Source organism: Hippocampus comes, unplaced genomic scaffold, assembly GCF_001891065.2.
Source record: "Hippocampus comes isolate QL1 unplaced genomic scaffold, H_comes_QL1_v1.1 scaffold46, whole genome shotgun sequence".
Classification (NCBI taxonomy): Eukaryota; Metazoa; Chordata; class Actinopteri; order Syngnathiformes; family Syngnathidae; genus Hippocampus; species Hippocampus comes.
Genome location: NW_017805780.1, coordinates 632,266 through 657,609, shown reverse-complemented (window position 1 = coordinate 657,609; position 25,344 = coordinate 632,266). Strand labels below are relative to the sequence as shown.

At 46.8% G+C, this 25,344-nt stretch overlaps 2 protein-coding genes and 2 long non-coding RNA genes across 10 annotated transcripts; 3 read left to right on the top strand and 1 right to left on the bottom strand.

Moving 5' to 3' along the window:
* The first annotated feature begins 340 nt into the window (after positions 1 to 340).
* Positions 341 to 7,075, top strand: LOC109524776 (uncharacterized). 2 transcript variants are annotated; one of them, XR_002170009.1, is made up of 3 exons: positions 341 to 828; positions 2,634 to 2,736; positions 6,724 to 7,075. It is a non-coding gene; the product is annotated as an uncharacterized LOC109524776 (long non-coding RNA). The 2 variants fall into 2 exon arrangements; XR_002170010.1 differs by lacking the exon at positions 341 to 828 and adding an exon at positions 2,147 to 2,494.
* Positions 7,076 to 7,133: 58 nt separating this feature from the next.
* nags (N-acetylglutamate synthase) lies at positions 7,134 to 15,813 on the top strand. 6 transcript variants are annotated; one of them, XM_019884874.1, is made up of 12 exons: positions 8,186 to 8,205; positions 8,316 to 8,409; positions 9,445 to 9,682; positions 10,820 to 10,903; positions 12,195 to 12,328; positions 12,870 to 13,138; positions 13,229 to 13,442; positions 13,595 to 13,775; positions 13,929 to 13,968; positions 14,047 to 14,178; positions 14,598 to 14,774; positions 14,967 to 15,231. In XM_019884874.1, exons 4-12 carry the CDS (start codon positions 10,894 to 10,896, stop codon positions 15,154 to 15,156), a joined length of 1,347 nt encoding a protein of 448 aa, XP_019740433.1. In that variant the 5' UTR covers positions 8,186 to 8,205; positions 8,316 to 8,409; positions 9,445 to 9,682; positions 10,820 to 10,893; the 3' UTR covers positions 15,157 to 15,231. The 6 variants fall into 6 exon arrangements, with proteins under 6 accessions (XP_019740430.1, XP_019740432.1, XP_019740433.1 ...); XM_019884871.1 differs by lacking the exons at positions 8,186 to 8,205; positions 8,316 to 8,409 and adding exons at positions 7,134 to 7,158; positions 7,398 to 7,491 and having other exon boundaries at positions 9,445 to 10,903; XM_019884873.1 differs by lacking the exons at positions 8,186 to 8,205; positions 8,316 to 8,409 and adding exons at positions 7,266 to 7,287; positions 7,398 to 7,491 and having other exon boundaries at positions 9,445 to 10,903.
* Positions 15,794 to 17,508, top strand: coa3b (cytochrome C oxidase assembly factor 3b). Its single transcript, XM_019884875.1, has 2 exons — positions 15,794 to 15,978; positions 16,879 to 17,508. Exons 1-2 carry the CDS (start codon positions 15,810 to 15,812, stop codon positions 16,983 to 16,985), a joined length of 276 nt encoding a protein of 91 aa, XP_019740434.1. The 5' UTR covers positions 15,794 to 15,809; the 3' UTR covers positions 16,986 to 17,508.
* LOC109524777 (uncharacterized) lies at positions 17,416 to 18,910 on the bottom strand. Its single transcript, XR_002170011.1, has 2 exons — positions 18,105 to 18,910; positions 17,416 to 17,886 (listed from the first exon to the last, which is right to left on the bottom strand). It is a non-coding gene; the product is annotated as an uncharacterized LOC109524777 (long non-coding RNA).
* Positions 18,911 to 25,344: the final 6,434 nt, after the last annotated feature.

The window sequence follows — 25,344 nt, the reverse complement described above, 5'->3', positions numbered from 1 at the left end:
GCACGTATTGCAAGGCCAATAAGCTCATGAGTCATGTGTCATTTTGAAAGGCATAGTTTTGAAATGGCAAACGCGACTTCGTGTAAGATTGTTGCGTCTTATGCAGAGAACTGTGGACTGTATTTGAAAAGATTTGAAAAATCTGGTCCTGCAAAATGCATTCAAAGCAGAAAATGTTTGGAGACTTGTCAAGAGGTTTCGCTCACTGTGTTTCCGTTCAAATAATTGTGTGTGTGGGTGTCAGCTTAGTGTGTGAGCAATTGAAACACCCGTAAAAACAAAACAAAACACACACACACACAAAAAAAAAAAAAAAAACAGGGAGATTAGCAGGAGCCCGGTCTGTATATTGATGAGGATGTTCACTGGTCCGAGACAATCGCTTCCTGAGCGACATGAATCACCGGATGCGAGAATCCTGGAGTCGTGGAAACATACTGAGGACTGTTGAGTCCCGTTTCGCAATCTGGCGGTGTGACGGACAGGCGTGGGTTTGGCGAATGCGAGGAGAACGTTACCTGCCTGACTGCATTGTGTCATTTTTTTTTTGCTGCGAGAGAGGTTCACGATGCAGCTTTGTTTTTCTTCAGGTTAGCTTAGGCCAAGGGTGTCAAACTCAATCGCACAAAGGGACAAAACTCCAAGCGCACTTTTAGGTGAAGTGGCCATGACATCTGGGGTCTCACCGTGCAGGAACTTGTGTACTGTGCACCCTGGCCCAAGCAGAAACGCCACGCAACCGAGACGAGAGACGCCACCGCACGACCCAAACAAAACAACGGCATCGCTCTCGGCAACCCCATCCAAGCAAGCGCAGACCCCCTGGCTGTAAGAACATGACGAGGCGTCTGTCCCCTTATACGAAGTCCAGAGTCATCGCGGCCCTCTTTTGGGAGGGAAAAAAATGACTGCGATTTGGTCTGTGACAAAAAAAAAAAAAAAAAGAGTTAGATGCCTCTGCTACTTGGGTAGTGCCTGTATGCACCTTTGGTGAGGTGAGGTGAGGTGAGGCTCGGCGATGGGTGAGTCCGCCAAGGCTGTAATTATGCTGTGCCATTGCGAAGCGCGCAACAAAAGCCAGCGCTGCGGGAGCAAGGAGTGGACCTACGGCTGTCTCTTTTCACAAAACATTTCACAACAATACTCCTCAGCAGACTTCAGACAGTTTGGCGTCAAACTCTCCCACTCGTCGACATCCGTGCATTAGAGATGGCTGAATGGGAGGGGACCGAGATGTTTTGTTTGTTTTACGTTGTTATATGTTGTATGCGGTGATTGACAATTCTTTTTCTTTTTTTTTTTTCCCTCCCACCCGCTACACGAGCCACAATTTTTTTTTTTTTTTTTGCTGGGACCAGAGGGGTTATGTGCAACTAGCTTCCGCATTTTGCAACACACCTCCTTCCGATTCAGGTGACTGGTGAAGCACCACGTCACCTATTGGGCTGACGGAACTTTCTGTGTTAGCCTTGGTCACTCCGAGTCACGAACTGCCTTACCGTCGAAGGGTGTTCCACAGGGTTCCTTTCTGGGGCCTCTGCTGCTTTCATTGTATCAGCCGCCTTTGGATCCCATCTTAAGAAATCATGGTATTTCCTTCCACTGCTCTATGGAAGACTGTCAGATGTCTGTCCCGCCGAGCATAACGGACAGCTTCTCATCGGGGCCCTTTTGTCCCGTCTTGAGGAATGGCACTACATTTCTTGAATTTCAATGAAAAGTGAAGTGATGATGTTTGGTCCCAGTGGTTCTTGCACACCCCACCCTGCTGACTTGGTCCCCCTGCCGCCTTATTTAAAGCCAACAGTCTCGAACTTGCTTCTTAAACTGCACAGTGCTTTTAATTGAACCGTCAAATTGGTGCTATTGTTGAATCCAGTTGTTGTTTTGTTCCCGTGCTAGGCAGCTGGCTAAGGTCAAGCCTCTCCTTCCTCAACCGCACATCGGATTACTGTCATGCACTTTATTTTGGAATCTGCAAATCCTCCTTCAAGCATCTACAGTGGGTCCAAAATGCTGCTGCTCGCCTCCTAACTGGAAGCACAAAAAACTCTGGCGTCCGCTTCACTGGCTCCCGGTACATTTTCGAATTCTTGTGAAGATTCTTTTATTTGTTTCCAAATCTTGAAATGATTTCGCCCCGTTTTTGTGTTCCCAAACATATTGTTTTGACTGTCTTTGTTTTTTTTTTTGCCACACGTACAGCACTTAGTATGCAGCGGTGGTTGTTTTCAAGAGCTCAATAAATAAATTGGAGTCAATGTGAGTTGATTAGTGCCTTCGGAAACGCTTGGGCGTTTGCAAGCAGGAAGTACATGACATAATTGTGAAACGCGTTCTTTAATTGAGGCTAATCAAAATAAAAAGGATAAGGAAGTAGCAGTAATATTTCTGCCGCTGCCCGCAGGCTTTGGATGACTTTTTAACAATGACTTGACGTTGGAATCCCAATATTGAATGCAAGCATGCGCACTTTCCCAGTCTTGTTTTTCTTGTAAGTTCAGGTGAAAGTAATGCCTTGTGCCGGGTTCATTTTCTCTCTCACTCGTTTTTTTTTTTTTTTTTTTTAAACATAGTTGGGGTTACCAATAGTTGTGTTTGCCTTAATTTTTGTATTTTTCCTGTGGGTGCAGTCACTTCAAGTTCATCAGCAAATGGACCATGGTTCAAATTGACTCTATTCTATAAGATGGACTACGGGTGTCTGAAGGGTGTGGCCCTTTTCTTCGGACGGGGGTTAGTCAAGTGGATCGTAAAAGTAGATTAGACATTCTATCGCTCGTTGTAACGTAAGCAAATGGTAGCATTTCACTGAAAAATCTGCATTCAGCCCGCGGCAGTTGTCAAAGCAGCGCTCAACACGCACGGTTAGTGGCGCGTTCAAACAATGCCCAGTTTCATTTTTGAAAAGTTTTTTTTTTGGGGGGGGGAGGGGGTTCGTTATTCATGCAGTGATAACAAAGCCAAACAAAGAGCATTATAGAAGTGGATTCTAATTGTATACTATATAACTGTAGTCATCTGGGATAATTACGAATAATGATAATTAAGATAATTAACAAGTTTTACTATCTGAAACTTGTCAGCTCGCTTGAATAAACAGCCTCAATCACATCAACAGGCACGTGCGGTCAAACACTTGAACAATTCCATGCGCCCACATGCTCAAAGGAGAAAATGCAATCACCAAAGTAAGGATTTGGTCAAAGCCGACACGACTCCGAATCGCCGACTTAGCGGTCTCGAACCCCTCCAGAAATACTTTGGAATTTCCCATATTTTGTCCTAGGAGTCTCGATCGCTGAAAATATCCGAGTCAATGTATGTCATTTTAATTACAGGTCGTGACGTGGCCTGCCCGCGCCTGTCACTGAGGGTGACGAAAACCGGGGCCTTATTAAAACGCACCCAATGCTGCCGTCTTGTCTCGAAGAGCTTTATGCTAACAATGAGTTGTGACTGCAAGGCAGGCCGAGTCCTTTCAAATTCCTTCAGCTTACTTGCAACGGGTTGATGACGCATACAGTTCGGAGCTGGGACCGTCAAGCTTCACCGCGTGTTTTTGCTCATGTTGAGATGAACGTCGACAGCGGGGGTTCAATCAGCTTGAGCAAATGGTGTCGTTCACCGGCACGTCTCGAAATGCCATTTGTCATTCGTCAAATCCATTTGGATTGCAATGAGTCGACATCAATATCTGTTACTTTTCTGAAACGCATTCCTGTGAGGTGGCAATTATCACAATTGTCAACTGTCACCTACCAATGATTGTAGTGCAGACATATTGGCGGCTCATCATGTGTGTGTTCTCTGGCGAACGCCCGGCAGTCATGCGCGCTGACCTTTGTTTCAATTTTGGTCGCACCCCAAGTCGCATGAATGTTGGGGCGATCGACCGTAATTCTATTCACATTTGAGTTTGTAACGTGAGCGGCTACATAAAAAATTTCAGATTTAACCACACAGCCCAAAAAGTGAAAACAGTTTGCCCCTCGGTATAAAGTCTAAAATTCAGACCTGATGCGTGTGTTCATTCTTGGCACAGTGTGTCATCGTCAGCGGAAAGAGCTTGCGGGAAACTTTGTCACTTCCTCTCATAAAAGAGTCTGTGAAACCCAGAAGACTCCGCCTGACTTCTGTGCGTGCTACCCGAGTGGTTTGGCCCGAATCCTTGAAGGAGACGGACAGACTTCCAGTGCTCTCCGCGCCTGTCCCTCCGTCCGCTTTCGACACTGTTCATCTTCATTCGGGTTGCGGTTGAGCTAGAGGCTGTCACGGCTGAGTTTTGGGCAAGAGGCCACTTCGACCCTCGTTTAGTTGCCCATCAATCGCGGGGCAGGTCCTCTCTGTGACCGACAGTCATCATTTTGCTCATGCTATTTTATTTGCCTGGGATACGATGGGTTGTCCTGCGATTGGCTGGCAACCGGTTCAGGGCGTCCCCCGCCTACTGCCCGAAGACGGCTGGGATAGGCTCCAGCACCCCCCTCCCCCGCGACCCTTGTGAGGATAACGCGGATCGGAGATTTGACAACACGAGCAGATGTGCGACGACGACAAGATTTGTCTCCCGGATATTGATCTGACGTGACCATCAGTTTATGCTAGGCTATCCATATTGCCGCAGTCATACCAAGAAATAAGCACGTAGTTCGCGCAGCCAAAATTCAACAGAAATTGACCAGGAATGTGCGGAGGGCATCCGACAAGAAAACGCGGGTGGTGGGAAGCACAAGTGGAGCGTGCGCTAATTGGCCGCTCTCAACGCAGACAATCATATAAACAACAACAAAGTGGAATGGGCCCCTTTCAACTGTTTCCAAATGGCCTGGCGGGCCTGCAAATAACGAGCCTCCGCGCAGGACGGAATGCTTGCTAATTGCTCAACCGTGGCTTCCTCGACTCCTTGGCTTTCTCCGGAATATCCTTCCGACATCTGTCCTGAGGCGTGTCTGTCGGATGGACGTGCTTTTGCAAACAATGGATACGGCTGATAGAACTTTGGGGAGGTAGGAGAAGAGCGCAAATCACATCAGCGCACTCAATTTTCGCATCTGACTGCCCGCTACCGATCTCTGAATGCCGCATTTTATGAAAGCTTGGTGAGAGAAAAGTGCCAATCTTCAGAGGAAGTACAGTACTCATTTCAAATGATTTTGCAAGATGTAAAAACGGAGCATTTCCGAATCTTGGCATCACGTGTGAAATTCAACCTCGTCGGCTCAGTGGTTTCATTTTCGACACCGGCAAACCTTTTTCGGATCTGGGACTGTTCTCCCGTGTGAAAAAGCGGCGAGGGAATCGTTCAACAACGGCATAGTCATGGCAAGTTTGGGAGACCGTGCGCAAAGTGGACACTCCCTGCCTGCTGCGGATTTTCGCCTGAGGCTGAAAGCGCCACAGACATCAAACGATTTGCGACTTGCTGCTCTAGTTTGAGTACGAACTGGTTCGACAAAGATCAACTCCGCTAATTGCCGTTAAAAACAAAGTCGCGATCCTTGCAAGCCTCGTCACCTTTCTATTTCGCTACACAGAGGCGGAGCATGTGCTCGGCCGATGTGCGCCCAGGAGGCGACGGCGCATCTGGATGCCCGCGTTATTACGTAGGTCAATGGTCTTCGAGCCTCCGCATCCGCTCCGCGCGCAAGCTTGAGTCGGATCTGCGGGTCCCCCCCCCCCCCCCCCAGGCTCTCCTAATCGCAGGCATCCGAGGTCACAACAAGAAAAGAAGTTTCAAAACAGCACACTACGCAAAGTCAATGTATCAGTTCAACGTTTCTCCAAATGTAATCGTCACAATTTGCAGAATGCCACCCGTGGCCACGCTGTCGCCCGCGTCTTCTCTACTCGGAGCTCCATTCATGAAGATTTTGCTCAACCTGCTCATCACGTCCTGCTTTTGCGGTCACTTGAGAGGAGCATCACCGAGCACATATTTTTCCCACACAGTTCGCACAGTTTGTCACTCTCATCAGTTTCGTCATCTCAAACACGCCTATTGTTGTGTGTGCAAATACTGTAATTATCCTTTTTGTTGACACCTTGAAGCTTCACCCTGTCCAAGTTTGATACCGAATCCTCTCTTGCATTTTAATTCGCAGACTCGAACCGCAACGAGATGTCGTTAGGGACCTTGCATTCGGACACGTATTGCACCGGCGCGGCATTAAAATGGCCAACGTTGGTGTTCTTTTCATTGTATTCGTGGCCTGCTTCCGACAAGGACGAAAAGAAGTTTGTCAATGTGAAAATGTGATTGTCACTGAGCAGACCTCGCCCAATCGTGGCGCGCTTCCCGTCCAGATTCGGCCCTTCGGTGCCGGTCCGTCGCGCAAACTCCCCACGGGGGCCCGGAAGCGAACCCCGCACGTCTGCACTGTGAAGCGGGCGTGCTAAGCAGTCGACCGCGCCTTTGTCGCCATTGTGATCTGAATGCCATCCAAAGTCAGTCTCTCCCATAGCACGCGCCAGGAGCTTGCTCTTTAGCTTGGCGCAGGGACGTGCCGTGGCGGGAGACGGGCCGGGCAGGTTCTCAGCAGCCAAGCCTCATCGAAGATCCACATCGAGTGGTGGAGGAGGCCTGCCTGCGCAAAGGCCTGTTTCACTCTGATCATATGCTTTCAGACACTCTTATTACTCTACACTCCACGTTTCCATGGTCAGGCTAATGAATTTAATGTTTGTGTGTTACATGTTTCATTTTGCTGATGGCACGAAAAGCCAGAGGTGGGGCAGCCAGTGCTCGGCCTGACTGAAGCGAGCGTACGACAGCACAAAGGTTCACGTGGTGGTTCTTCTTCTTGGTTTCTGACTTGGTCACACCATGGCCAAAAGCGCTGGAATAGCGACGCTACTGGCACGGAATGCATTGTGCTACTCGAAGATGACGTACACACTGCACGGTGATATCATACCTAATGTACATTATTTTATTTTTTCATGTATTCTTCACATCACCGCAACAAAACGCGACTCTAATGTGAATGGAACTTGTCTGCGAGGTGGCTCGCGTGCACACAAAGCACGACGTTGAGTGACATGCACAAAAGAAGATGACGTCAAGCGGCGGCGTTGATGGAAGTCAATATGTTCCGGCGTGTCTGGCTCCTCTTTTTCTATCATCATGATATCCACAGAGGAGCGAAGCAGGAGGAGGTAGAAAGACGTCGACTGAAGATGACATCACGTCATTGCCGCGCGTGACAAATGAAACGGCTGCGTATGTGGCTGAATTACTAACTACCATGACACCAAATGTCCGTTTTATGCTTCCTGTTTTGCGGGGTATTGCGTTCAAGTCAAATATAAAGTCATGGTATCGTATTGTATGAGTACACCAAGTTCTAATGATTTGTTTTCTTTTGTTGTTGTTTCCAATGTCGGTGCTTCGCCAGCCACGGACCTCAGTGCACGTCACTACCGCGGCGTTGAGTTAGCATTAGCGCCGGATGAAGTGAACGCAAAGTTCGACTGCACTTCGGACACCGCGTGAGTATCCGTGAATTCATCTTGTGCTCTTGGAACTAAGTTTGTTTCGCGTTCAAGTCACTTGAGAGAAAAAAAGACTCTGAGCAAAAAGATAAAAATCGTCCACAAACAAACCCGCCATTCTCAAATAACCAGACACACGTTCAGTTTTGTTCCCTTTGATTATTCGTTTATTGAAACTCTGTATCAAATCTTTTTCACCGTGAAACAAAAATGCCCCCCCCCACCCCTGAAAAACGAAAAAAAAAAACCCTGAAAGACAGGGAGACTTTGTGCAGATATGTTTACATTTTGCTCCTTCGGTGTCAAAACGCATCTGGGAACACTTCCTGTAATTGCTGCTCAGAAACTTCGAAAGAAATGGGATGTTTTTCCTTCAGCCTTCTCCTGCTCCTTTGCTTCCTGTTGAAATGTGACTGGAGCTTGACTTCACAAAGTGTAGGAGTCCCAGATTGACAAGAAACCTCCAATTTTCACGAACCGGACTGTAAGTTCGCAGCATACTTCACAGTTCTTGTGTAAAAAGATGTTTACGCTGTCAGATTCAAATGTCGAAACAACAAAGCGTGCTGTCATAAAATTGGGAGTATTTTTGCTGAATTTTTTGAATCCTGGTCACCTTGCCGACATGACTTTATGAAACGGCTGCGTATGTGGCTGAATTACTAACTACCATGACACCAAATGTCCGTTTTATGCTTCCTGTTTTGCGGGGTATTGCGTTCAAGTCAAATATAAAGTCATGGTATCGTATTGTATGAGTACACCAAGTTCTAATGATTTGTTTTCTTTTGTTGTTGTTTCCAATGTCGGTGCTTCGCCAGCCACGGACCTCAGTGCACGTCACTACCGCGGCGTTGAGTTAGCATTAGCGCCGGATGAAGTGAACGCAAAGTTCGACTGCACTTCGGACACCGCGTGAGTATCCGTGAATTCATCTTGTGCTCTTGGAACTAAGTTTGTTTCGCGTTCAAGTCACTTGAGAGAAAAAAAGACTCTGAGCAAAAAGATAAAAATCGTCCACAAACAAACCCGCCATTCTCAAATAACCAGACACACGTTCAGTTTTGTTCCCTTTGATTATTCGTTTATTGAAACTCTGTATCAAATCTTTTTCACCGTGAAACAAAAATGCCCCCCCCCACCCCTGAAAAACGAAAAAAAAAAACCCTGAAAGACCAGGGAGACTTTGTGCAGATATGTTTACATTTTGCTCCTTCGGTGTCAAAACGCATCTGGGAACACTTCCTGTAATTGCTGCTCAGAAACTTCGAAAGAAATGGGATGTTTTTCCTTCAGCCTTCTCCTGCTCCTTTGCTTCCTGTTGAAATGTGACTGGAGCTTGACTTCACAAAGTGTAGGAGTCCCAGATTGACAAGAAACCTCCAATTTTCACGAACCGGACTGTAAGTTCGCAGCATACTTCACAGTTCTTGTGTAAAAAGATGTTTACGCTGTCAGATTCAAATGTCGAAACAACAAAGCGTGCTGTCATAAAATTGGGAGTATTTTTGCTGAATTTTTTGAATCCTGGTCACCTTGCCGACATGGCTTTTGATCTTCTCGTTCACCCAGAAGCACCGAGCACGTTTGAAATCACGTTTAGTCCTCGTCCGATCTGGTTCCGCACGGCTTTGCCAACTTCCGCCTCATGTTGTATGCCGTCACTTGGAAAGACGATCTGTGTCTCGTCTGTGCCGCGTTCACACCGCAATGTTCACGAGCTTTTCGCGTGGTCTCGGTCAGTCGCTTTGTTTCCGTTTTGCGAGGAATGATCGAAGTACTGTACTTCTCCCGGTATGCGTCCACCTGAGCCCACCACCGGTCGTTTTCAAATCAGTGGTACTAGAATTAAATAAAAACATTTTTCACAAGCTGGAAAACAGATGTAATCACCCCGGAACTCACCTTTTGATAGAAGATGGCAAACTTGTGTCTTGTGTGTGATTTCAGAGTGCTTCAACTGGGGGCGCTACAGCTCTCTTTCATGTGAGTGAGTCACTGCCAAATGAGAAGAGGAGCCGCGCAGTGCTGAGCATGCGGGTCAGTGCGAAACCGGATGATTCCAGCATCAGTCTCGGGAGATCTTCACCCGATACCGTCGTCATAACCGAAGTTCAAACAAATTAGCAAGCCATCCCCAAATACTGGCAGACATTGCGCAATCGGCGTGCAAACGAAAGTATGAAATGTGAGCGGCGCGAACCTGTCATTCGATATTTGCATCGTTACGCACAATATGCCATTAATTTCATTCTCTATTTCTATGTGAGCTACCCTGTCTTTATGGCCGCATGAGTCCCTTGAGCAAAACAAACTTGCTCGACAACAATCAATCAAGAATAACTGTAATGCGGCATTTGGTTTGGAATGTGTTCAGACGCCATGCTCTTGACTGCTGACACTTCCAACGTGCAAATCAAATCAATTCCACCTTTGGGGGAATGTCTGACGCTTTTCGCAACCCAGATTGACTCCCAACTGGACGTGTGACGCAAGAGTGAACCCCCAAGGCTGCCACTTGGCCAGGCGGTCTACGCCGACGCCGGCCAGCTGTCGTCATTGTGTGTGACAACTTGGAAGATTGCTCGCCATACTCGATCAGTCTGTTGCTTTCTTCTAGTTGCCAGAAATGGGTTGTTACTTATTTTTGACAACTTTCAAGGGTGATGACACGACATCGCAAAGAGGTCAAGTCAGGCTGAGATCTTGTGGTCTTATTAGGCAGCAAAAACGGAGGAACAGATTCGGAAAAGCGAGCTACTCCCCAACAATGAGCCTATTGAAGATAATTATTTTTCAATTTTATTTTACGTAAGTACAGGAGTCGAGGCGATATTTTTACACGAGTATATGAACTTTTTCCTCGGTACAGAGTGTGAGTCCTGTTGCCGCCTCTGTCTGACATTTGGCTTTGATGAAACGTTCCCAAAGCCCAAAACAGCCGTCACGTCACGAGTCCAAATGTGTCTACTGCCCTCTGCAGATCACATCACATATCTTATTTTTTTCAAATCCAAATTCGTTTCGCAAACTCCAGGTGCGTTGCTAGATAGGAACAAGTTCGTCACGACAAAAAAAAAAAAAAAAAAAATCGAACATAAATAACACACTTAAAACACACTTTTCAAAATCAACAGTATCCTATCATAATAAAAAAATCATTTTGGAATGTTGCAGTAGTGCTGTAGCATCATTTGCATCGTGAGAGAACAGAATGTTTGCCTTTGGTAGCCAAAAAAAACCCAAAAACAAACAAAAAACGTCCTTTGATCCGACATTTCCGAATGACTTCCTGAAGATTGTACTTGTGTGTGCGTGCGCGCAGCCACGTGTGGGAATGTCTCCGAGGCAGTTGTGTGATGAGAGGCAGCGATAGGCAAGGAGGAGTGGCAGACAACAATGCATCAAAGTAAGTACTCATGAACTCTACTGACGGCATATACAATTGTGCCATTTTATTTGCAACTCGCCACTCATGCAATCAACGCGGTCAAAGAGAAATCAACAAGGGGAGCTCATGTCCATCCTTTGAAAAGAATAGCGCGCGCACGTCAAGGTGTTGTGTCAGTCACCTTTTTTTTTCCCTTCAGAACTTTCGTTGTACACTTTTTTTTTCCCTACACCCGACCGCCGTGCTCTTAAGTAGCGTGTGGTAACACTGAGGGACTGTGATTTCGTTAAGAATAAATAAGTGTTTGTGGAAACTCCATAAATCTTTGCTGCTTCGGTTGTCCAAAAGCAACACGTCTACGGCTGGTTTCCTCCTCGGCTCTTACCACCACATGTTTTGGTCATGGGTTCGATTCCGGCCCCGGCCTTCCGGTGTGGCGTTTGCATGTTCTCCCTGTGCTCGTGCGGGTTTACTCGGGTTTCCTCGCACATTCCAAAAACATACACGGTAGGTTGTTTGGACACCCTAAACCAGGGATGTCAAACTCATTTTTTGTCACGGGTCACTTCGGATTTACGGCTTCCCTCGGAGGGCCGGTGCAAAATCTCAACGTTATTTATTACCTGTGACAGTTTGACATTTCGGTCCAGATTTCAGCAAGAATCATGATAGTCAACACACATGATTTGCTCCCGCGGGCCACGTAAAATGATGTGGGGAGGGGGGGGCTGGATCTGGCCCCGGGGCCTTGACTTTGACACCAGTGTTTTAAACTGTCCCTTGGTGTGACTGAGAGTGGGAATGTTTGTCTATGTGTGCCCTGCGATTGGCGGGCAACCAGTTGGGGGTGTAGCCCGCCTACTGCCAGAAGTCCACCGAGATGCCTCCAGCACGCCAGCGACCCCCGTGAGGAGCAGCACTTCCACATAGCGAATGGGTGGACCTTTTGCTACTTTAGCGCCCCAGGGGTTCAGAGGTGTGTGGGCGTACCTTTAAAAGGGGGCGTAAATTTAGAGAGGACCCCCTCTGCCGGCTGCAGACAAAAAAAAAAAAAAAACTTGAGAGCCCGCTCGCCAGCGAGTGGGCGGCAATGTCCCACCCGCAAACGGCATGGCCACCGTCAAGAGAGGACAGTCCGGCTACCGGGCAGTGGTCATGGCGGGTCAGTACCTCTCAACAAAGTCCCACCTGGCATTGCCAAACGGCTTGCAAGCGAGAGGGGTCACGGGGGACGCCCCGCGTCGCGCGTCGAGCCCCGGCGCGTCCAGAATGGCACGGAAGACCGCGGCTCGTCATTTTTCCCTTGCAGGCGGGGCCAAAGCCAACGTGATATCCCGGGACGTGAAGGCTTTCCTCAGCCAAGTCGGCGGAAACCCCAGGGAAGCCCGCTACTGGCTCGCCCAGTTCCAGAGAGCGACTTCGTCTCCTTTTGCCGTCGTGGAGGTGTGATGCCGTGCTGCCTGCCGTACGCGTGGCGCGTCTCATCGGCGTCCAATTAGACTCGCGAGGGTGCGGGCGAAATCAATGAAAAGGACATGATACGAGGTTGTGCTAATTACCAGAAGATTGCTTGAGTGACACTTGTGCTCAATCTGCATCACTTGAATTAGACATAATTGCATCGACAGCGCAAACCTTGATGAAACTTAATGAGACGTAATTAGCGCTGTTACCTGTACATTAGTCGAACAACAGTCGGATGATTATGAACTCAAAAACAGTTGAGTAATAGCAGTAATCCAACAATAAATCCATAAATGACACCAAACGTCACGAAAGAGAACAAGACTTGGGCTTGGCCATTCAAATGGCTGACTGGTGATTCTCTCCCAACTATCACGACACGACCAAACGACCGAGTAAGAATTCATGACTTGATGCCAGTCGAAATGATGTTCCAGTTTGATGTCCAAGACATTCGGTTGAAGTAAGAATGTTTTATTTCCAGATGATTTTGAGTTTTTCAATGCCCTCTCCCTTCTAGGTGGACAGTTCGGTGTTTGACAGCACGGACATGGTTCGCAGTCTGGCCTTCGGGCTCGCATTCCTACAGCGAATGGACATGAAACCCGTGGTGGTGATGGGCATGTCGCACGATGACGCTCCACCAGTGGGGGAGTCTCAGAATTCCAGGCTTCTTGTGGCGCAAACTCAGCAGCTGACCGAGGCTTTGCAACAGCAGTCGGCAACCGTTCTGCCATTCTTCTCAGCCGAAGTCTTCCTCATGCTGCAAAAAGCTTCGCATGGAAGCAGGTGAGGGAAAAAAAAAAGGTTCTCCGCAGTCAATTGCAAACAAAATGGATGCATGGAGATTTCACCAAGTCCCTCCTCCTGTCCTTGCAGCGCTGGACCATCCCTTTGGGTTGATACGGGCCTCCTCCAGTGGAGTCTCAACTGTGGGATGATTCCTCTGATTTGCCCTGCACGGCGAGACGAACGAGGTCGCGCTGCCATTTTGGACTCAATGGAAGTCACGGCGGCAATTTCTCATGCTTTGCAGCCCCACAAAGTCATGTTCCTGACCAACACGGGAGGCCTGCGGAACCAGCAAAACCAGGCATGACTGCAAATGTTTCCCTTGAACATGTCTTGTGATCAACTGTATAATCACGTGCCACACTTTGTATTCTAAATGCATGGTTTAGTCAGTGTGGTCTGGAAAACGTGAAGAATCCTACTTGATGCGAGTGGAGGCGGTTTGCTTCACAGGTGTTGGATACGGTGTGGTTGCCTGGCGACCTGCCTCAACTGTCCATGGCACCATGGCTAAGCGCAAAAGAGCGGCACAGAGTGGCTGGTATAGCCAGACTGCTTCACCGTCTGCCGACAGAGTCCTCTGCAGTGATTACGTCCGCTGACACGCTGCTGACAGAGCTGTTTAGCCACAGAGGTGCTGACTAGTGCACTTTTTTTTGTTGTTTTTTTTAAACACGTGCACAGTGCACACATGCATACTCAGACTGGTGATTTTAAATATGCCTTCCTGTAGCCACTTTTAAATTGCTCTATACTGTGTCTGAGTGTCAATGTCCTTTTACTTTAGGAACCGGATCACTATTTAAAAACAGAGACCCCATAAATCGGTAAAAAGCCAATAGGATGAATGTGTGTTCAGTTGTCCAACTCGCAATTTCTACGACTCATCGTTTGCACTTTTGCAGGTACACTTCCTTCGATGGGATTGATGTGAATCGTCTTTTGGCTCTCATCAACAAAACGTTTGACAAAACTCTGAAGCGAGATTACATGGAGTCCCTCAAAGGCCGCCTGCATTCGGTCTATCTCTCTGAAGGGTGAGTGCTCCTTTCCCAGTATTAGACGAGAGTGCCGCAACAATAATCTGCCTTTATCTCACTTATGTATGGAAATTAAGGGGGACCTTCATTGACATATTTTCAGTAATATAAGAGCCATATGAAATTCTCTATGCTTCCTCATCATCAATTATTTCAGCAATCGGGCATCAGATGAGAACCTTTACCTTTCATTTGTCACAATTAATAATCTTACCGAGACGTTTAGGAAGCAACTTGGTTTTGCGCAACTTGTCTCTATATGTGCGCTGCGACTGACAGACGACCAGTTCACGGTGTAGTCTGCCTTCCGCTAAATCAACTGGGATCGGCGACCCTGTTCAGTCGAGATTGGCTCCAGCACGCCCGCGACCCCCGTGAGGAGAAGCAGATTAGAAAATGTCTTTGTGTATGTTCAGCTACACAGCGGCAGCCATTGTCACCTTGGAGGTGGTGAACACGCCCTATCTGGATAAACTGGTGGTGAGCAGCACTGAGCAGGGCCAGGGCACAGGCCACGTCTTGTGGGAGTGTATTAGACAAGACCTGGGCAAACTCTTCTGGAGGTCCAAAACCAACAACAAAGTTAATCCCTGGTAAAACCTACACAAAAAAAATAAAGAGATAACTAATATGCTCATGATGAGATGGTCACGTTGACAAAATATGTGTATTCATACAGCTCTAATTACATATCAGACTATTGTATTCAAAGATGAATGTTTGAAAATGTCATGGCAGTCACACCTTGTTAAAATGTCTCCTCCTCTCTCTGTCTGTCTCTCCAGGTACTTCAAGCATTGTGAAGGGAGCTTTGCTAATGGGGAATGGATCGTGTTCTGGTGGGGCCTTACAGACATCCGAGAGTCGTACGAGCTCGTGGAGTATGCTAAGAATCTTCCTGACTCTTTCCAACCTTCTCCTCTCCCACCAACCCAAATTCTGAAAGCTTCATTAAACACTCCTGCTTCTGAATGATCTGATGTACTTTACACATTGTGTTTCTTTTAGCCTCGAGATTATTGCCATAAAAACAGAGTTGTTGATTTTCTACGTTAACGTTCTCTTGAGTTTTTCATTGAGCATACTGAAAGCTGAACTTGAGGCACCGTGTCTTGAGAATGGGGACAGCTATACATGTTCCCCTATTTTTAGCTGGGTTTCCCTCAACGACCTGCTTGCACAGCCAAAACCAGCCAATGTCAATGCTTTCTAGCAGTTGTGTGCTTAGAATGTGAAGAAAGTTTCGACGTGAGCAGGGCAGCAAACAGTTGGCGGTCATGCAGATCGTCTTTTAGCCAACAAAACTAGCCTGGCGTGCTAATTACAGCAAATCTCGTCATTTTTTCCATCCGTCACTGGTTGATATGCCGTCGTCGTACATGTGAACACTCACAGTTTCACGGTCTCCTCCACTGAACACGCGCGGGATTTAGGAAAGTCGCATTTTTCACGTGTCAAAAGGGGGCGCTAGAAGTCATGTTCCCGACCATCGGCCTTACTCGTCTGACCAGCCAATCACAACTTTTGTTCTCTCGCACAGCCAATTGCCATCACCTCTTCCTCGTTCAGCGAATCATCATGTGTAAAATCGGAGACGTCATCATTATGCGCGATCACTCGAACGCGTCATGGCGGAGGGAGACGCGACGAAGTCGGCGGAACGGACATATACGGCGGCGGAGAAGCAGCTCTTTCGCCGCCGACAAGAGTTGGACTACTGGAAGAAAAACTCATTGCGGATCCGCAGCAGGAATCTTGTGACCGGCTTGTGTATTGGCGCGTTTGTCGTCGGCATGTGTATCCTTGTCCACGAACGACCCTTCGGTCTGTTGTGATGTAACGCCAAATGTCATTGAACAGAAAATAGAAAAGGACATAAATGAACCCTGCTTCTGTGATCAGCTGTCTAAAAGTACTTATGCGCTCCCTAGCGTCACAGTTTGTTGCATGCTCAACCTAAAAAGTGTATTTATTCACGTTAGCAATTACCCACAATGCTCTACCGGCGGCCATATTGGAGGGCTGTTATAAACAAGCCATACACGTAAACAAGCCATGTATGGCTTGTTTATAACAGAACGTATAACAGTAGTGCATTGTGGGTAATTGCTAAAAGGACGCAGCCCTCTATAGACGAGACATTTTGCTGAGGATCACCGTTACAAACTTTCATGTGACGTGAGATGCTCTTGAATCAGACACCCACCCATCCATCCATTAATTTTGTGATCCGCTCAGCCTCACAAGGGTCGCGGAGGCTCTTGAATCAAACGACTATACGTGTAAATGATATCAGAACAGCGTCCCACCCCACCATGCAACGTCGTAAATCAGTGGTTTTCCTGGGTCAAAATGAGGCAGAGGTGGTCCCAGTCTGATTAATTGGAATTAATCTGGGTCTTTAATAGTGTTCCTTGAAGCACTCATAACCACCTTGTTTTGAAAAGTAAGATAAGATAAGATAAGATAAGAAAACCTTTATTAGTCTCCTTATTTCAGGAGACGCCTCTTAAAAAGTGGAACCATGAGGTGTAAAACCTGTTGAAGATGAGCTGCGTTTGGTTGCGAAAGAAACTATATTTCCCCGCTTGAAAATCCACAAAATTTTCCCACACATTTCCTTTGGTAATTAAAACGTCTCATTTGTAGGTCTTCTCTTCATCTTCAAATGTTTTCCTTTAACCAGTAGTCCTCCAGTTAGTTACACCATCCTGTCCGTAAAACAGGAGAGAATCCTGGACGAAATAGATGATGAAGCCAGGAGCCAAATCATCAGAGGGCCGCGCACTGGTGCCAACTCTTGATTGTGAACTCAATTCCTCGCAGGGATCTTGTCTTTTGTCATGCAGGACATCTGTCATGACACGGTGACGCCATTAGTGGCGAATGATGCTGTTTGATGGCTTCCAAGCTCCTAAATCTTCACATGTCCGTCGTGTGATTCAAATTCCATTCAAGACATCCGTTATTGAACATGTCACAAACCACACAGTGCGGTGCTACTACTGATCGATGCTATATTTTCATCTCACGAAATGGAGAAACTGATAAACAGTTCATGAACATCAGTGAAATAGCCCACACCAGATGGGATCAACTAACATTTGCTTTGTGAGTTGGTGACATTTTTATTGCTGTGTCTGCCATCACCTGTTATGTTACTTTGTTTCATGTCATCATCAAATTGACTTTGTATGAAATTATCCACAAAAAGATTGATTGCGGTGCAGTAAATATATGTTGATTCAATTTTTATTTATCCAGGTATGGCAACTGAGAAAAGATGTGATGCCAACCTGGCTGCAGACAGAATAAAACAAAGCAAAAGAAAACATTATTTTTGTGATACCGCACAGAACCACTTGTAGAATGTGGGTGATTATATTTGCTTTGGCTGCAGGGGAGACAGAACAACAGTCATTTTAATGTCAACGTCATTATAACGGCCGGATTTTCCCCACAAAATAGTGAAAAGGCTTTGGTTCCACCAAACTGCCACCACGACCAGTGCTTATGAACGGCTTGAGATTCCCCTCCGTTGCTCAGCAACACTACTGATTGACCCTGTCCGTACATGGTTGTACTTCCGGGTGACACGACGCACAGAGTGTCCGAAGATGTCTGCCAAACGGAAGCTTGGCAAAGTTGGTGGCCAACAGCTTGAAAGATGATCGTTAACGGCTTCAGGGTGCGGCACATCCTGAACTGGAGAAGCCACTTGCTATTTGATGAGGCAATGAGATCAAGTAGGAGCTCTACAGTTTATTTCATGTCTTATAAAATCCGTTTTTTTTTCGTCATACTGTAACACGTCATTGACATGTTTATACTGTATTACATCTTCATGCTTATACTGCCCTGTACATCGTAGTTGGCGGCCATTTGATTGGAAATAGTTACGACGAACTACCGTTCTTAAGTACAGATTCGTGATGTCCCTCGAGGTGTGGAGGAACGAGGCTCGACTGTGATCCAGCACCGCTAACTCTTGGGTTCACCCTCGTTCTCTCTCTCCGGAACGCGGTACATCGTATGTAGCTTCCAATAATGTCCGCTTGAGGGCGACACAAGCCTAGAAATGAAAGTGCAGAGAGGGTTGAAGCTTGTGCGATTGATCGATTGACTGCGCCACCAAAATAGGCGGTTCATGTCGAATGAAATCCGATAAGTCTACAGAAACAAAGACGCGCGATGGTGGGTGACGTGGCAGGAGGCATATGAAGGCACTCCATGTCAAATTGAGAAATCTCAGGGAGTGGGCGCCGTGCGTTTCTGGCTTGGTGTACGCGCGCCGCTCGATCGAGAGAGCGAAACATGCTTGAAAGTGCACCAGGGAAGGAAAAAAGACAACCGAGGTCACCAACAATAAACACCTCAAGTTAAAACTGCGCGTCATCAGCTGTCCCTTAAGCGCCTTGACCACGCCACCAACTTTCTGCAAATCCGGCAAGCGTGGAGAAATCCGGACACGTGTAAAAAAATAAAAAATAAATAAAACAAAATGACTTGTTTCCTCTCTGAGTCCACAAGAGTGCGCTTTTCCTTGAGTGATCCAGCCACTCACAGATGTGCTTATGTGGCTCGGTGACGAAGACAACCGCATGGATAGTTTTCCTCTCACGAGCTAAAGACGGGCATTCATTTTGATTGCATTGATCACATTTCGAGGTTGAAGGCAAAGCCTAAAATGCGACCCGGTAATGCATCGAGCCATAAGCATTTCCGCACTGTTGTTCGTACCAGCGGTTATCCGGCGTAATTGTCAAATGTTTTGATCGAGCTAGTTCTGCCTGCACCCTGGAAATGCCGATCGAGTTTGGTTAGTCCGCTAGTGTGCCCACGTTAGCGTGCCTCCTTGTCGGTTGGCAGCATGCACTCGTCACGCTGAGAGAGGTAGAATAGCAAGGAAGGTGATGAATATTGTTTTTTCTGGACGACAAACACGGACTGGGGCTTGTTGCTGCGTGAGCCTATCTTTGCGCCCCAAATTGAATTGAAGAACGTTAATGCGGCAGACATCAAGTCGTGTTGAAGGTCAATGCGTCGGGCAATTCCCAAAAGTTTTCGCTGCTACTTCTTCAACAAGTGATCAGTGGGTCTCTTTCTTGTCGTTAAGGTCACAGTGTCAAGTGGCTTCTTCAGGTATACTGTATGTACTTGAGTATTCATTTTTTCAGACGTTTTACTTCAAATTCCTACATTTGTAAGTCGACTTTTTTCCCTAAATAGAGGTCTGTATGTGTATGATTGTTGTTGTATATTGTGTTTGGGTGATGACGTTTGGAATTGGATTTATGTATATTCTACTTACTTGGTCGATCCCCGGATTAAGATTTGAGTTCTGAGACGTGACATCGAGTCACGTAATCCCAGAAACGTTACCAACGGATTCAGAGAAGCAAGATATTCCCCATCTGTGGCCTTGTTGTGCGTTGTGAGAAGGATTTGTGGCAAATGCGTTTTCTTGTGTTTGCTTAAAAACCACCAGCATCCGGTGTTCATAAATGTTCTGCTTAATCTGTAAAAAAAAAAATCCCTACAAGTAAGGCATGTTTTCCAGTTGTTATTGTTAGCTATTTTAGCATGAACAACATTCAAGCTATGAGAACACATTGGGCCCCAGTTTGGTAGCCAGGTGCCCAAGCGCTCGGTGTAGAATGGGCACAACGTCATGTTGGTGCCGTGGCACGTCAAGTTTAGCGTGTTGGGGACCGTGTTGCGCCTCGCTGTGAAGAAAGGAAATTATTTTCCTTTCTTCAAATCTAAAAATGGAGAGGAAGGCGGCGCCACAAACATCATTTCCCCGAGTGAATCTGCTTTTTCCATTCAGACTGGGCAGATGGAGGAGGAGCGCGTGTCCGCTCAACCACACCCGCCAGACGAGAGCGAATGGGAAGAGGGAAATCTTGGAACGAATGAACGCAGCAGAAGAATAGTTTATGCTGAAAGCACACCTCAGTGAATCGCAACGTCGTCCACTCAGACGTCTTCCCGTTCCTTCAACTCCACCCTCTTCATGCAAATACATGCACATAGTTCCCACCCATCACGTGGGAAATTAAAAAAAAAAATCTTTTTGATCTGATAACATGTCGCTGCGCAAGTCGTTTTGCACTTCCACTCCACCGTCGCGTAACACCTGGGCTAAGTGACAAAATAACAACCCTTACCTCGAGTTTTGCCACCCATGACTTGATGAGCAATGATGGACGAAGATCCAGAGTCACTTTTGAGTGACGGCCAGAGAAACACGATCAAGGCAAAGGCGCCGTCCCTGCACGGTTTACCCTGCATCTTGTCAACGCCAATTTCGCTCCGGTCAGCATGAACTATGAGCGTTAGATTCTGATCCGCAAGACGTCGCTTCAATAATGATGTGTTCAATTCATTGATCAATATGATGACAGAGGCCGGCCGTGTGAATGAAATCTGTCATGACGCGTTCTGAGCAGGCGTAAGGTTGAGATGGACTTTCTGCCAGCCACCAAATTGTCTCTCCGCCAGCCACATCTCCCATGACAGTCCCTCTGCCGCGCTGGCCCAACTTGGCCTTGTCCAACCTTGTGAAATTGGCAAACACGCGGCAGGCTTTGCGCCGATGCCAAAATCTGGATCCACACATACGCAGTCTACCAAAATAGAGCCTCGGGTCTGGACTCGGGCCTCGCAACCCAGCAGTGCAGGTCCTTGGTGCTCTGCAGAGATGCTGTAACACCGGAATTGCCCCGCGAGGGAACATGAAAGGATTTTCTTTTCTCACATTACAGCCGCTTACTCAGATGAGACAATGCCGCCCCATAAAAATATGTTCACTTTGGCGAAACAAGAACCGAGGAGTGAAAAGTGTGATCATATTCTTGATCCTTGGGAGAGATAGATTGCTTTATGCTTTATACTGTCTATATATAAATATATAGATGCATATGCATGCACTCCAGTTAACTTGACATCACAAAAGAAAGCGGCACATCTGGGTACAGCTTGGAGTGTTTTGCTTAGTTTGGAGACAGGCCCTGATTTCCGAACGCCGCCTCATTCTAAAGTAAACCCCACCTCCGCGGTGTTGAGTCCACAGCCCTGCCATCCGTTGCCCTTCCCTCCCTCTTTACCGGTACCAGATATGGTCACGTGCCCTTCCAATGAGAGTTAATTGTAATCTCTTCTTAGTTATTGTCTTATCTTATTACTTAAGCAGTAGAATCAGCAAGACAAGTGCTCATTGTGGTTGACTAAGTGGCCTGGAGGAGCAGCAGGGCCGAGATGCGCGAAGGGGAGTGCTGGTTGCGGGAAGGACAATATTGAGCTTGGCCACCAGAGGCCGCTAGGACGATTGTTTCCTCTCAAAATGAAACATGGACATGCAGGCATGCTCCCCCCCCCCCTCCACCCAAAAAATAGAGGCATCGTCTTAAACGTTTCAAGAAAGATTTTTTTTTTCTTCAATATGGTGTCGCATCGGCTCTTCAAATTTGAGATGAACAGAAGATACAATTTAACAAGAGCGCGACCTTAAATCTGTACGGTCTGTCCACGAACTTCAACGTTGTGTTTCAGAGAACAGAGTGTGGCTGGTATAATTGTTGTCCAGAATGGGCCGGGTTTTATCTCCTCTTGAGATCCAACAGAGCAGCGAGGACCGTTTAAAACGCTCTCCTAGCCTATTTCCTGTTTACGGCAATGCCAACGGCTCAACCGCTTTTGAAGGCGGCGCCGATAGATGCTCGATGCTGTTTATTATACATCTTCGGCATGCCACATCAAACAATTGCAGAGATTCCACAGCGTGCCCCCTCTCAAAGAGATGACGTATGCCGGCTTTAAATCATGCTTCATTTTAGAAAAAAAAACTCAAATGGACCTGAATCCCAATCGGATTGTTACCAAATCTGCACTGTCATGGCGACATTGGGAAAATCAGCTGAGGAGGAACGAGCAACGACGAGGTTGCGGCATGATAAATAGCAAGACACTAGAAAGGCATTGTAGTGCAGGCCTTCCATGGTTGGAACGTAGGCGAGTCGTGTGACTCTGGGTTTTCGTCCTCTGCAGATCTCATCAGAGCTCCAATTCCAGCAGCTGTGACTGTGACCAAGGCCGCAGCGGCCAATAGCGTGCCGCTTGTTTGGGCTCAGCCAACCGCCACCTTGGACTCCCCATGAGCCCTCCTACTTCACTGTGCTCCACCCACAAACGGGGTGCTGAGGCCTACTGCACAAAATAAGCTTTCCATTGGAGATATATTTTGGAGCGGGTGATTTTTCTGAAGCCCACATATTGGAGCCACAAGAAAATGCAATGTTAAGTGGCAAAATTCACAGTTCAGTACAAGTCACTCAAGTGTATTTCTTGAGCACTTGAAAACAACCACCGCTGTGAACAAAGTGCTGGACGTGGAGCCAAAATCATTCATACAACAAACAATAAAACATCGTAGAAAGGGTTCTGTCAGTCGTCATCTGTACCTGTGGGTAAAAAACAAACAAAAAAAAAAAGCAAAAAGGACGTTTCGCTTCTCTCACAGAAGCTTCGTCAGCGGTAGACAACCCTGAAGTCTCCGTGAAGACTCCGGGAAGTTGCTCTGCGCTAAAAAGCTGAGCGTGGCCTGTTTGAGGACTGGGTGGGGATGGTTAGTCACGCCCCTATTGGTTTATTAGAGGCCCATTGGTTTCTAAATTCCCTATCATTGGGTCTTGATTAGGCCTATTGTTTGGGCTAAGGCTGAATAGCTACTTTCAGTTAGCCTGATCAGCATGTCTATGTCCCTTACTGGTCAACAAGTTATTGTAAATAGGAGACAGGTTAAATCTGATACCTCCTTCACGGTTCAGAGAGGGTGAAAATTTTTTAACAAAAATCGCTTCTTTTACCCCCCTTTCAAACCATCTCTTTTCTGTTCCTAGGATTTTTACTTGTTCATCTTCAATTGTGTGGTTTGTTTCTTTTAAGTGTGCGTATACTGCACTTTTGTTATCATTGTTTTTCCATTTGTGTTGATAAAGTCTTTTCTTGAGTGTTTGTTTGGTTTCTCCAATGTAATGTTCCTTGCACTCACTTTCTTGGCAACGGATGGAATAAATCAGATTGCATTTTTGGGTGTTAGGAACCCGGTCTTTGGGGTGTACTAGTTTTTGTCTCGACTGACAGAACCCTTTCTACGATGGAACTTTCCTGTACGACTGAGAGCCTCCACAAGCAAACAATAAAACAATAAATTCAAAACGAAGACAGTGGAAAGCACAAGAACAGTCAAACTACAAATCAAGTTTCATGTTGAGTCAAAGGCCAAAGAATCAAAATGACGAGTTTTAAAGATGGGCAGCGAGGGGGCTCACTCAACGTTCATTCCAAAGAGAGGCTAGCGGCGATGGAAAAGGCTCCATCCCCTCTCAGCCTCCGCTTAGTTCTCGTTACCTCTGGTCCGCACACCTGAGGCACCGGACAGGTGCGGAGGAGCTCAGAGAGGTAAGGTGGGGCAGAGCCATTTCAAAATTTGAAAACAAATAGTAGGATCTTCAAAAGAACTCTAAAAGGGGACCCAGTGAAGGGATGCCAGAATAGGAGTTAGGTGCTCCCTCTTACGGGTACCAGCTGAGAGGCGAGCAGCGGCATTCGGGACCAACTGGAGATGCTTGATGGAGGATCGGCTGACTCCAAAGCCAAGCGCATGACAGTAATCCAGCCAGGATGTGACAAAGGCATGAATTTGTGTTTCAAAGTGCTTTCTCCTCTTTCAGGAGATTACAAAGGTAAAATGAAACCAACCTAAAATGACTGTAATTCCCAAACGATGCATGGTATAGTTTTGTTAATCCCAAATGCAGCAGAGCAAACTAATTGGCTCACTTTGACAACTCCATCCATAGGCTCCAACAAAATTACATTGGCCCGCCAGGAACTTTGGAGAGTGGAAAAGCTTTAACTCCAGCTCCAGAAGAAAAAAAAAACACCATAAAACATCAAAACAATGCAGGACTCAATGTAAGCAGTTCTACCGCTTCATCCATAAGCCCCCCTGCTAACGTGGCTAGGTGCTAACAGGAACCAGAAGTTTGGGAGATGTTTGACAGTGAGAGTGTGGGTAGGGGGGCTGGGGGGGGGGTTGCATTAATTAGCTTCCTGAGCCACTAACATGGAAAGAAGGACTGTTTAAAAATTGCTGAGAGCAAAAGAAAAAGGGGCATGAAAAGAGGAGAAGGAAGGGGGGGGGGGAAGAGGTGACTTGTGGCCCCCCGATGTCATGCTGGAAAATGCTGGAGGGGGCGGTTTAAAACTACCCCATAAAGACATTTAGGAGGGTATAGGTGCCAGCATTGCAACAAATTGGAGTCGCAGGTAAACGTGAGCAGAATTCTTAAGAGGGGGGAGGGCAAGAGATGGCAAGAATAATCCCTTTCTGTTGCGGTGTCCTGGTATCGCAGCGGTCCTTTTGGACCAAATGATCACTGCTGCGATTGTCTCTGACTGATAAAATGTCAATTCTTTCCAAAAAAGGCAGTAGGAATGAAGTAGGACACAACGTTTGTTGCCGCGCTACCGTTCTTAAATCTTATTTGTAGTTCTTGGGTTGGTCACATGTTTACAAAAAGAAAAAAACGTGTGGGTCTAATCTTTTGTAACCGATACGTCGAAATTGGACTTGAGAAATGATCTTGACTGAAGTCTTTTTGTAATTTCGATAATCTGGTCACTCTTTCTCGCTGACTGTAGACGAACACACAGTAAAAGCCAAGTATGTGCTTCTGGTTTCTAAGGCAGCAGTAAACCCACCGGGCATCCCACCAGGTTCTTTGCTTCTCCCCCTTGATCTTTTGCTGTGTAAAAACCGTTGCCTCGAGGGCCACCGGGCACGGCGAGGGGGTGCGTGCACACGTATGCACACTGGAGCAGTAAAATCATTTTCAACCAATTTTAATGGATGAATAGTGAGCCAATTAGCAGAATGAAGAGCCAGGAAAATTATAATAGCTTGCATTTTTTCAATTTGATCCGTTTGTTTCGAGAAATCAGTCAATAACGAAGGACTTGCGAAACGGCCAAAAAAAAGGAGAAATCTGAGCGATTGAGTGTCCCTCCGGGCCTCGTCAAGCTTCGCCATACTTGATGCACCGCGGCCTACAACGCCGCCAAAATCTCTTGCTCCTTTTAACTCGGAACTCACTCTGC